Source organism: Callorhinchus milii, unplaced genomic scaffold (assembly GCF_018977255.1).
Source record: "Callorhinchus milii isolate IMCB2004 unplaced genomic scaffold, IMCB_Cmil_1.0 Scaffold5, whole genome shotgun sequence".
NCBI classification, from domain to species: domain Eukaryota; kingdom Metazoa; phylum Chordata; class Chondrichthyes; order Chimaeriformes; family Callorhinchidae; genus Callorhinchus; species Callorhinchus milii.
Window position 1 is genome coordinate 31,363,347 of NW_024704746.1, and position 12,823 is coordinate 31,376,169.

At 38.6% G+C, this 12,823-nt stretch overlaps 1 protein-coding gene across 1 annotated transcript; it reads right to left on the reverse strand.

The window, feature by feature from the left end:
* Positions 1-918: 918 nt before the first annotated feature.
* washc3 (WASH complex subunit 3) lies at positions 919-12,617 on the reverse strand. The gene is made up of 7 exons (XM_007895372.2): positions 12,527-12,617; positions 9,499-9,597; positions 9,080-9,145; positions 5,708-5,839; positions 4,240-4,356; positions 3,885-3,949; positions 919-3,238 (listed from the first exon to the last, which is right to left on the reverse strand). The coding sequence occupies exons 1-7, from the start codon at positions 12,575-12,577 to the stop codon at positions 3,154-3,156; spliced, it is 615 nt and encodes a 204-aa protein (XP_007893563.1). The 5' UTR covers positions 12,578-12,617; the 3' UTR covers positions 919-3,153.
* Positions 12,618-12,823: the final 206 nt, after the last annotated feature.

The following is a 12,823-nucleotide window of genomic DNA, read 5'->3' on the forward strand; positions in this document are numbered from 1 at the left end:
AATTACAAAATACCAGAATTTTCCATTTTAAAAGTTCCAAATTAAAGTCTTTTATTAAAGTGAATGCCTCCTTTTGAACTATGCAATTAAAATTTAACCAGTATTAAAATTCCTTTTACCTTTTCCTAACATTTTTCAACGTGTGAATTACATTTTCCCTCCTTTTCTTCAACAAAGTACTTACAAGTGTCTCTCCAGGTTGTAGCCAAGTTCAGATCAAACACAGAATAAATGGTGCAGGAATGCAGTTCTCTAAGTCAGTGCACCAACATAAACTCTTTCTTCTTGTGAGAATGGTTTACTCAACTATTGGCATCTCTCAATTGTTGGCCAGATTGAAATGTTAGAATCTGGGCAAGTAAAAAACTAATATCAAGACTTGACACGGGAGCAATGAAACTAAAACAGATAAAGTAATTTTATAAGAGGTAAATCAGCAGGTATCCTTTTTATAAATAAAATTCAGTAGTTTCAACAGTTCTGGCATCCAGCCAAGGGGAATACATGTTGCATGTTCAGCGAAGATGTACTTTTTTCCGACAAAAATAAAATAAGAAGTTAGGGTTTTCTGAGTGATACAAATATCAATTCAGTTGGGCAAAGCAATAAATCCTGAAGATTAAATTTATGATCTGTCCCATCAATAGTCCTGCCAATCCTAATCTTGGTAAGAAAGTTCAAACCAAATCTGCTAGTGTTAGTGAAGTATACCTTAATACTTTTACATTGCTGCCAGTCAATTTTTTCTATTAATTAAAAAACAGAAGATCCCTCCAAAGGCAACTCCCTGAGAACATGAAAAGCAGTAGGAGGGATAATACTCCAAGAATAGCTTACATTCATTATATACACTTGAAGAAAAACTAGGAATGTGTTGGGAGTCTCAATGCAGCAAGAATTCGAGATATCACAAACAGCAAGAATAAAACGAGCAGTTTAATTCCATCTGAACTCCACAATGCTTCACAGTATTTTTTTGAAATCCTTCTAATATACACAAAACCAAAATACTTACTGCAGAAGAGGGACGAAAGTGCAGGACGTGGTAAAGGTGAAGTATATCAGAAAAAAAAAAGAAGTTCGTTAAACTCAAAACGAGTGACGAGAGCCTTGAATCTTGAAATATTCTCTTCTGCTCCCTCAAGCACATGCACCAGGTAAGGTTATAATACTGTGTACAGTAATACAGCTCATACTCTCCGACAAGTGCTGGATGTCCCGACTATCTGTGATCAGTGACACTGCATCGCAGTTCTAAAGTGAATTCATCAAGGTCTCATCAAATCAAGTGCAACTGGATGCCTTTCAACCAACCAACATTCAATATTCAAATGAAAGGACTGAACCATGAATGTCTATTCACTGCTGACAGATTTTCCCACATCTGAGGTGTTAAGTATATTGCCTTTTGTCATGCTTCGTAATAAGTGCAGCAGTGCTGAAAAGAGAACTGCACAAAATCCATTTCAGGAATTAAAACCAAAAGAGACTTTGTTTGGAATACGGAAACAGAGCTTTTAGTGAATGTTCACGTTCATTACAGCGAGGGACATTAGTACTGGGGAACAGAAAGAACACCTGTGCCATTGCAGGCACCCACTTTCCTCCATAGTGAGTTGTAGAATAATGTTCCCTCCATTGTTTCCCAAACTCAAGATGAGAACACATCCTACCAAACAAAAGTGTTAATTTTATCATTTCCCACAGTAGTTATTTCTGGGTTTCTTCAACCGAATTGCTGTTTAAGCATTGAATGAGTATTTTGCTATGCATCTATGCCCGCTAGAAACAAGACAGACTGATGTTAGCTAACTCTATTTAGGGCTACTGCAGCCAGCAAAGTGAAAAGACATCAATCCAGCTGAACTAATTTAATTCGGATCCAGGAAACAAGATAAAGAATAATGCTGTAGCCCACTTCTGTGCCGCTTTCATAATTGGTTATGAGGTTTGTTAAGTACAAGTTAAAAAATTAAATTGCAAGACAGTTTCCAACAGAAGTTGACACATTAGGCAAGTAAATTGCAGAATTTGTAATGTTTATCCCAGCAAACAAATGTTAGCATTTTCACTTAGTCTACTACACATAATTTTTTGAAAGGATTTAAAATTAAACTGTTCATTCAACGATTTCAAATGAAGGAATTTTTTAAAAAAATTAATGAATATCTTTCAACTTTGTTTTCCATTAATACTGCAGTTCTTCAGACTGATTTATGTAGAAGTTAAACGCAATTAAAGTACATCAGAAATGTTAACTAGTCAATGTTCAGCATCTGCAGTTGTATTAAGGATTAGCACCAACTTTAGCAAAGCCATATTAAAAATGTGCCCGATAAAGTGTAACGGGTCAACCTGTTCAACTTCACAGATTGAAATGGTTCATTTGTTCTATTTAAATTTATATGCATCATCCAAGAATGAAATAGTTTTGATGTGACATTTATAACAAAGGGGATGGTACACCATTTCCTTGTATCATTTGGATTATCAAAGGGAAGCAGTGAGCAGAAGTCTGATGCTTCTCCTTTGGTTGAGAAAAGTACTTAGTGCCAAGCGAATCATTCCAGGCTATTGGGTAAGATTAGGTCACATAGCAGTTTTACCATTCCTGCAACTGTTTATCAAAATATCAACTTCAAACAGTATTGGCCCAAACAGAATCTGAACAAACTGCTCAGAATCTAGAATATTATCCATGGTTACTCTTTGTACTCCAATTTGGAAAGAAAAAAATACAATGCAGGAACATTTGAAGAAAAACCTTTAAAAAGAATTTGATCCTCACAGTAGCTTTGCAGCACCTACTTGTTTTGTCAACACAAATCGTTGAAGCCACATTTGAAATACTGAGGTTAGAATCAGGGGCCACAAATCAGTCAAAAATTAGAAAGGGAGCCGGGGGAGGAAGAGCAAAGTGCAGGAAGAGAAAAATGGAAGGGCAGAGTATGCCCCATTCAGCACAACTCTCAGTGCTCTCAAGGTTTGCACATCTTGAAATTTTGTTACGAGTAGATTTGTGCCACAATTTTAGTTGGAGCTGTCCACACTGCATTTATGCATAAAAATAGAAGTGACATAAGATCCCATTTGATGAACAACTTTCCTCCCCCAGAATGACTAAAATTCAATGATATTCTTCCAGCTCCTTTTTCAGTCACTGAATGAGGACTCACTGCCAGAATTGTTGGCTTCTTCATCCTCTTTAACTCCATCAGGAACAGGAGCGTCTGGAGTCCTAAACGGAGATAGAGAGAAGAGCAGATGATACAAGGGATATCCAGAGAACATATTCTCATCCTTGGCAAGAAATTCAATTATCAAACTAAATGTGGCTGCAAAACCTGAAGCCATTTTAAAATGACAGGAATAATTTTAAATATAAATTCAAGGTTTAAAGTTAATCTCAACATATGTAAACAAAGACTGAAAACTCCACAGAAAGTAATTAATTGTATGTATATACATGCAATGTAAATCATAATCCAATTTTTTTGTTACATGAACAAAACAATTTATATCATAATATTATTTTCAACCGTGAGTTCAGCCACCTTCCTACCCTCTCTGCCCTCCACTCTTCCTGATCCCAACCCCACCCCCTGCTCGGGTCATAATCCCTGACTGTTCAGTGCCTTGGGACATCCTCCCGATGTGAAAGGTGCTTTACAAATGTAATTTTGTATTAGATTGCATTAGAACTTGACTATTCAACCCCTTAAAGATCAGGATATATTCTATTGTTGTGAGGCAAAAAACATTGTGCATACAGACACAATAGAAATTCAAGAGGGCATCATAGTCTAGTCCTATTAAATCACCTGGCTGAAGACAATTAAATGAACCAATAAAAACTGAAGCAGTATTGATTAGTATACACTCACTCCAATAAATCAGGGTTAAGTCCTTCAGAAATCATTTTGTTCCTGATTGCCATTACAGGAACACCCTGCAACAGAAAATACAAAGATTTAGTGGCTTCTTTTTTGTATAGACATTATAATGTCACGAACTGAACAGCATGAAAGGAGCAAAAATGATATTAAACTTGTGATAGTACAGGATGATTACGGCTGGGATTTACTTGAAAAAGTATGTCATTGTAAAATAAATATCAAATTCATATTTCAACTTCAAAAAGATAGCATACGACTTGATTACACCCACAAAATGTAACAAGTGTTACAAATTACACAACAGTTAAAGCAAAACAATAGTTTCCATCAGACGAATACTCACCACTTGCACCATTTTCAGGTATCTTGCGTATCGAGGGTCTTTGGCTACTGTAACAATATTCTCAGCAGGTATGTCTGCTTTGTGCTGGGTTGAAGATTCAGTGTTATTCTGTTGTGTCTAAAATAAAATTATTTTATGTAAACAAAGAAATATAGACTAAACCACAAAACATAACTCAAACTTTGAAGTGTACAGTGAATAGGTTGGAGTCAAAATTCCAGCTGTCAACATTCAACTCTGAATGAAAAAGATGTTCCAGGTCAAAATGCATTTAGTTCTTCGTATTAGACCTTTTGAATTTTACACTGAAATTTCTCAAAGTGTACCAAACCCTAACTTTCTAAAATCCTATGTCTAACCAAGTAAATACAGTCACTTAAACAAACAATAGAAATTGATTTGTTTGCCTTTTACTTAGCATTAAATTATAGTCCAGAAAATGGAAAATCAGCCCTGCCCTCCCCCCTAAGTGAAGCCAGCCATACACATCAACATGACCATATATTTTAATTTTAAAACTTTACTACTAAAAAAACAGACACTTCTGGTCACTTAATTTTATTAAAAGTTTTTTTGTGAGTTGTTATGCTTAATTGCAGGAAATGTCAGTGTTGAGAAACAGAAAACTGTTGCACTTTTGGCACCAAGTCACAGCATCAAGTACTTCCAGATCCTCTACTCTGCCTCAACAATAGACATTAACCGTGGCCTCAAAACTGCATTCTAATGTGATTTCCATTTCAAACACATTTTAGACAACTCTATTAGTATCAAGGGAATGAACGTTTAAAAAAAGTTAAAAAAAGCACAAGGAAATATTATTTCTATATCAATGTGTGAATCACTTTGAAATATCCTCTAGATATGAAAGGTGCTACTGGTTGTAGTATGAATACCATTACAGCCATTGATGGTAATACTCTTTGGGAATGATAAGCATCCCTAAAACAGTAACCGGTTTTATGTTCTGATGTATATACCTTGAATATGAATTCTTTACCACAAAGGCATTTTATGGAACACTTTATGGTGCCTCAGTGCAACAGGATTCAAGGGCTGAAGCAAGGACATTAACATTTAGTTTGCTTGAAATCCTTTTGAATACACAGTGAAAGCTCATCACTGACAGGCTAGTGGCTAAAAGGTTATGTACCCTAAATTGTTATGACCCTGAATTATTTTGCAATCTACTATAGAATAAAATGTGTATACAAACATTGTAATTGAGAGCAGTCAATGAGGCATTACTTTTGAAATGCCATAGAAATTCTATCAATGTAGGACTTTAATAGTTAATCCCAACTGCACTACTCAAAGACTCAAATGTGCTGTTTCAGAAGCTGCTGTATCACAGACTACATTTTTCCATTCAACATTGTGTTATTTTTCACAAATGTTTAATCACTCAACGTCTGAAATTCCTGACCTCTTTCAGGTTCCTTTATCCAATGACTAAGCAGCTGCTTACCTCATGAGGCAGAGATCCAGATGCTTGCTGTTGTTGGGTTGTTTCGCTCACAGAGGATGGACCGTTTGTTATAGTCTGACTCTGATTTGATGTTTCCACCTTAACATCTTCCAACCCAGGAATTGAGGAGAGCTGTATACCACAAAAACTCTTCTTAAGCTGTGCAATTATATCCCTCTTTGATTGGTATGCTCCAATCAAATCATACAAACGTTGGTATAATAAAAGTTGAAAGCAATGAAGCATCGGCTTGTCAACAATGCTATACTAAATTCCACCATGAATTGCAGAACATTAAAAATTTAGCAAGTCCTTTATGGCACATGCTAATTGGCTCCCGAAAGTGGTAACCTGCCAATCTGTCAACTCAATTTTATCCTTGACTAATATGTCCCATAAATTAGTCAATAAATGCCCAGTTGTTTCATGTTATTTCTCACTTGGGCACAAAGCCACTCTCTTTATTAGATTCACAGACCCACCACTCAGACAACTCACTCAGACAACTCACTCAGACAGCCAAAAATAAAATCCACTGCCCAGAAATCAAATGTGACTAGATACAGATGACTGCACTTTATCTGTATATCTTTTTTGTACAGAACAGTGCCATTCAGTCTGGCTCAGTTAGTAGCACTCTTGTCTCTAGGTCAGATGGTTCTAGGTTCAAACCACACACTGGGACTTCAGCTGTGCAGTATTGGGGTAGGATTGTGTTATCAGAAATGTCATCTTTCAAATGAGATGTAACCCCAAAAGGGCAATCTGTCTATTCAGATGGAGGTTAGAGATCACACAACATACTGAAAAGAAGAACAACAACAACCACTTATATAGTGCCCCCCATGCAGGGTAGCGACTCTCGTCATTAACTACATGGCTGTTTTCATGGGACTTTGCGAACACAAATGACTGTCACGTTTGCCTATGAAACCAATCATTGCACAATATTTACTCACAAAACACTTTAAGATTTTTAAATAAGTAGACTCCTACTTAGCTGGAATCGGACTGCTGTCAATTTTCAAATTCTATAAAATCAAAACAATCATGACCAATAATAGAACAAGAATAATTTACTTAAATTATGGAGAAACACGAATGAGTAATGATCACAATTAAAAACAAAGACTGAAATGCTTAGAAAATTTCCCTCACAAAAGAAGGAATTCAACAAAGTAGTCATAATTTGGCAAGACATAGTATTCATGTGTGCAGTTTGTTTGAACATAAGAATCTATTTCAAAATAAATAATAAATAGAACATCATTGTGAAAACTTCATGGTTCAAATAAGGTATTCCATGACATTTTCACATCACAGACAGAAGTTATTTTTCTTTCTTCAATTCACCCATACTGCACAATATTTCATGGGTTCTCGACCTGCAGAAATCATCACTATAATGCCCATTGAGACTGATGTAAATCCAATACTGTATTGTGGCAGTGTAATACTCACTTTCTGCCACTGAAAGGAGTTCTAACGTTTCCGTAATAGTTGCCAACACATTTCCCATAATTGTGTGAGGCAGATTTTGTGCAAGACAGATTTTCCTTGGCTACACAAAATCATTTGCTTCTATTTTCCAGTGTGTGTTCATATTCTTTTTGCAGCTGAACTATCATAAGTTTGAGACAGACAGTTTCAATCTTATTTTGATGGCAATGAACACTCCTGGACTCACAGGTGACAAATGTAGTAGTTTTTTTTAAAAAAATTACTAACAGCACACTTTGTTTTAAAAGTAAACCATTTAAGAATATTAAAATTATCTTTAACAATTTTTGTTCCCCACAAAATACAGTCACATAACTTTACAGTATATTCTGTGAAGCGCTTTGAGATGTCTCGATGACCTGATAAGGCAAGTCAAAATACCGGATTATTATTATTTTACTCTATCCAATTTGGCTGATTCTTAAAATATTTCCAATTGAAACTGCAGGGCTGACTGTGACACCAGTTTGGGGGAATTAGTGAACTAAGGATGTAACAGCCAACAGTTGGAATGAAAAATTGGTAAAATCAACAGGTTAATTACTATGTCTGTTAATATTAGTTCAGCTCCTTCACAAGTCACATTCAGTAACTCATCCAAACCAAATAAGGTCACTGGCACACAGCTTAAACAAAAAGTACATTTCCACAAATCAACAGAAATAGAAAGCAAATCTTTTCAATGATTTAATTTTGGAGATGGACTTAAATTATGAGATTCCCTCTTTGAAACATCACAGGCAAACAAAATAGTTCAGATTGAAAGATTGATCAATCTTTAACTATTTTGTTTTCCCTTTGTTTTCCTTTGTGTGCTTTCTTTCTTTGTGTCTGCATCTATCTCTCTATCTCCTCTATCTCTCTATCTAAAAACAGATGGCATTTGAAGAATGAAACAGTTCCAATAATGAAAGTACATTATCTATATCCTCAGCACTGACTTTTGTGGACAGGCAAATTTCTCAAATAGGTGCTTTGCTGTGATCAGAATTTAATCCTGAACAAGCCCAGTGTAATTAGATTTCACAAAATATAAAAAAAATTCTGAATGAATAAAATGGCACTCACTAAAAAAAAACCTCCAAACAGATGCAAGTAATGCAATGTTCAAACAAAATGTAAAGTGGTCATTTTGAGTCCAATGTCCAACAAGATCAGGTTATAAGCAAAGTGTTTAAAAAAAAAGCTGACTTCTGGGTTAATGAGGACATCTCTGACATAATAATAAATAATAATGCTTGCATTTGATATAGCACTTTTCACGTCTTCGAGACGTCACAAAGCGCTTCACAGAATATACTGTAAAGTGAATTGACTATATATTTGTGAGCAAAACGTGGCAGCCAATTGCACACAGCAGCGTCCCACAAACAGTCATGGATTGATTGACCGAATTTTTTTTTTGTTTGAGGGATTATTATCCTCAGAAACGCGATCTGCCAATCGATTACCAACCTTGTTCCTACTTATTGCTAGGTAAACAAAGGCATGTAGGGTAAGGAAACTTGCCCAAAAATTCGCCGTGCCAGGAATCAAACTCTGGTTAGAGTGCTCTAACCACTGAGCTACAGGACTCCATATATGTTGCACAGATGTGCAACACACGTGTACAGGACATGTTGTACATATGTGCAGGAAGTGCCTATAATTACACTTTCTTTCTGCTATCCGCAATAACAAATGTTGACTTCAATGTTTGGATATCAGCCTGCCTTTAAGGCATTTGTAGGCAAATGTCGCAGCTTGGGGCTGATGTGGGACTTGAACCCACAAACGATTGACTCAAGAGGCAAGAGTGCTACGAATTGAGCTAGTGTGAAACTTGAGAATAGTGATATACCAAGCGATTGCTGAGATCCCAACTTTACCTACCTTTGCCTCTAAGATATTAAGGGTAGTTTCAATCTGCTGGATACGGAGAGAAAGACTGGCCAATTTCTGAAATAGAAACAAAATTGCTGAACATTACAAATCACATCACTGATTAGCTTATGAAGACGACATATTAAACAGCTTCGAGTGTGACAGGAGAAACTTTATACAGGATTTGTAAGAAATGCATCTACAAGTTTAGTGCCATATTAACAGCAATTGTCTAGTATTCCCTCTAGAACAGCTATGAATGGAAGGATTTTCTACCTAATGGCTGAACACATCGAAAGCACATTACGATGCATTTTATACAATACCACCAGGCAATTGGCCCCTACCTCTAGCCTGGACTGTTCAGCCCTTCGGACGTCCTCCCAAAGTGAAAATGACTATATAAATGCATTTGTATTGTATTGTACCTCTTCACAAACTGTTGAAAATCGATTCAAAAAACGGACTGTATGTGCAATAAACTGATTAAGAAACGCCACGGTCCTCTTCTGCTGTATGGCTGGTACCTGCAATAAAAAGTGAAACATCATATAGTATTCCAATATGTTTTTGTAAATCATACCACTGTAACATGTTAAAACTTTTCAGTATAGCAGAATTGTTTTAACAGTACATTAATAGTTTATGCATAAGACATTTGCTATATTGTGAAAGGAAACTCGAATCCAAGATCATAGCTACTGTTGGCATCATCCAATGCAAATTTGATATAATAGGTAATAATAATAATCCTTGCATTTTACATAGCGCTTTTCACGTCGGGAGGACGTCCCAAAGCGCTTCACAGAACACACTGCAAAGTGAATTGACTGTATATTTGTGGGTGAACGCGGCAGCCAATTGCGCACAGCAATGTCCCACAAACAGTCGTAGATTGAAAATGACCAATTTATTATTGTTTTGGGTTTTGGAGGGATTAGTATTAGGCTCTGTGTGGAGTAAGGAAACTTGCCCAAGGTTTTGCCCTCTGTCTGGAATTGAACTCAGGTCTCTCGCTTGCAAAGCGAGTGCTCTAACCACTGAGCTACAGGACTCAGATGTCGGACTAGTGATCAAAATATAAACAGGTGGTGAAAGAATATCACTGACCTGCAAGTGATTACAGGACAGCAAAGTAATCCAGCAATTTCAAGTATAACATATTATTTGAAACCAACAACATATTACTTCTCTTAAATGTTTTTAACCATATTACTTGACATAGCATCTTATCTCATTGTCGAGCCTTCTCATAGCGTTTCACAGGATAATAATAATAATTCTTGCCTTATCTTCAAGCTGTCTCAAATTGACTGTATATTTTGTGGGTGAAACGCAAAACACTGAAAGATAGTGTGACTATGTGTTTTGTGGCCAAATGTGGTGGGCAATTTGTGCATAGAGCAATGTTCCACAAATAGTCATGAAAGTGAATAACAATTTAATCTGGGAGAAACTCACTTTTTTCAAATAGTGCAATGAGATCTTTATCATCCAACTGAACAGACCGATGGGACCTGGGTATAGGTCTCATTGCAGTGCACTGGAGTGCCAACCTACACTGTGGAGCTTGAACTCCAAATCTTGACTCCAAGACGATAGCGGATGTCAGTTTAACTCGGGATTGGGCTAGGTCACCATCAAGCAAACTTCAGTAAAGTGCCTGGATTAAAGGTAGTGAAATAAAAAGCTTCAGATGCATGAAAGTGGCAACAAAGAGAAGCAGTTGGTCAGGCAAGGTGCCACTGACAATACATCCAAGGTTTGTGAGGATGCAGTTTGGTGGCGGAAGCTTTTTAATGTGGTGCGGGTCATAAACTGTTTCATGAGGTAGACAGGCAGTTGGAAAGAAGCAGCACACTGATGTTTTGCCCAGGGTGGCCGATTGTCTTGAGGGTCTCTGAACGAGAGTACTACCAACTGAGCTAGGCTGACATAATCAAAACACAAAATACTGCCGACGCTGGAAATCTGAAAACGAAAACAGAAGTCGCTGGGAAAACTCAGCAGGTCAGGCAGCCTCTATGGAGAAAGGAAAGAGAGTCAATGTTTCGGGTCCATGACTTTTCATCAGAATTGATTCCCAACATGCCCCAGTTCTGACGAAGAGTCATGGACCCGAAACGTTGACTCACTTTCCTTTCTCCATAGATGCTGCCTGACCTGCTGAATGTTCCAGCGACTTGTGTTTTTGTTTTGTAGGCTGACATAATATCCACTTAAATTATAATGATCCTTGCATTTCATATAGCGCCTTATCACGGCTTCAGAGCTGTCTCAAAGCGCTTCACAGAATATATTGTAAAGTGGAGTTACTGTCTATTTTGTGGCTGAAACACGGCAGCCAATTGTCTTGCAATAATATTCACTCCATAGAAAACCATACAATACCCACCGTATTGCCTCTGGAGAAAATAATATAAAGTTTCGCTACGGAAGAAAAAACTGATCTTTAGAAGAGAGTCCCTCAGCCAGAAAGGAGCAGGAACTACGTTGTAACAAAAAAATGTACGTTTTGTTGGCGAGACCACGGCAGCCAATTGCACACGGCAGTGTCCCACAAGCAGCCGAGGAATGGGTGAGCAAATTACTATTTTTTTTTTTGAAGGGTCTACTAACCCCGAAAAGAAAATTACAAGCCAGTTTAAAAAAAAAACTAAACGAATGAACTGTACATTTATAAACTTTCATATGAACGTAGGCATCCCCAACCCATGCCACCGGGTCAACGGTGAGTATACAACCCCGTCACCCCAAGGCTGGAGCAGAATGGCAGAGCCTTCCCCGCTCCACAGCGTATGGACATTTCAACGTAGGCGGCCACCATCGAACCCATTCTTGATGGGAGAAGGTCCCAGGAACGAGGACCAAGACCGGGGCACCAAGAACACCGACCAAGATAATAACCCCTCCAGAAAATGGAACAATAATAAACCGGTCACTTCGATCCACGGCGGCTCGCGGGACGCTGCCGCCGCGTTTCGCCCTCGGATGTGCGGTCACGACGCTTCACAGCCTATTCCGCGAAGCGCTTTGAGACGTTGAGAAGACGTGATTGAGGCGCTGCCTCAAATGCAAGGATTATTATTATTATTATTATTATTATTATTAAGACCATCGGTCCAAGCCCCAAGCAATCAAAAATGCAAGGACTGAAATTATCCGACTATACCACATGTTATTATTATTACTATTATTATTATTAATATTGCGATGCGACACTAGTTTCTCACAGCGGTTACCCAGCATCAGGGACCAGGGGCCAGAGACCGAGACCCGCAGCCACAGGAGCACTGACCGGCACCGGAGGCCATCAAGGCCCCCATGTTGCTGCAGCTCCGGGCAGCCTGCGGTCAGTTTGGCAGCTCCCTGACCCCCGCCCCACGGGCCTGACGTGGCCCGCGGGCCGGGGCGGTGTGGAAGGGGCGGGGAGGGGGGGGGAGGGAACTGACTTACTTTGGTCAAGTCTATGCCGGAGCCGACCAACGGCAAACCGTCCGCGTCCATCGCTTGCGGGTGATGGCAACCGCCGCCGCCGCCGACCTCTGACCCGGAAGCAGAGCAGAGCGGCTGGGGCTGGGCCGCCGCGCCCTAGCAACGGCCATAGCAACGGCCCCAGCCGCTCCATCCCTCATTGCCACTCGCTCACTCTCTCTCCACACACTCCACTCTTCCTCAGACATAAAGAAGGGAGGGAGTGGGAGTGGGGGGGAGGAAGGAGAAAAAAAAAAGGCACCGGGTTTAAATCGACTT

Bases quoted from the DNA above. Each gene is read 5' to 3' on its own strand.
- washc3 (XM_007895372.2), bottom strand. From the start codon at position 12,577: ATGGACGCGGACGGTTTGCCGTTGGTCGGCTCCGGCATAGACTTGACC. The intron at 9,146-9,498 runs GTACAATACAAT...TTTCTATTTCAG, and splicing joins TTTCAACAGTTTGTGAAGAG to AAATTGGCCAGTCTTTCTCT. The intron at 3,950-4,239 runs GTGAGTATTCGT...TTTCTGTTGCAG, and splicing joins ACCTGAAAATGGTGCAAGTG to GGTGTTCCTGTAATGGCAAT.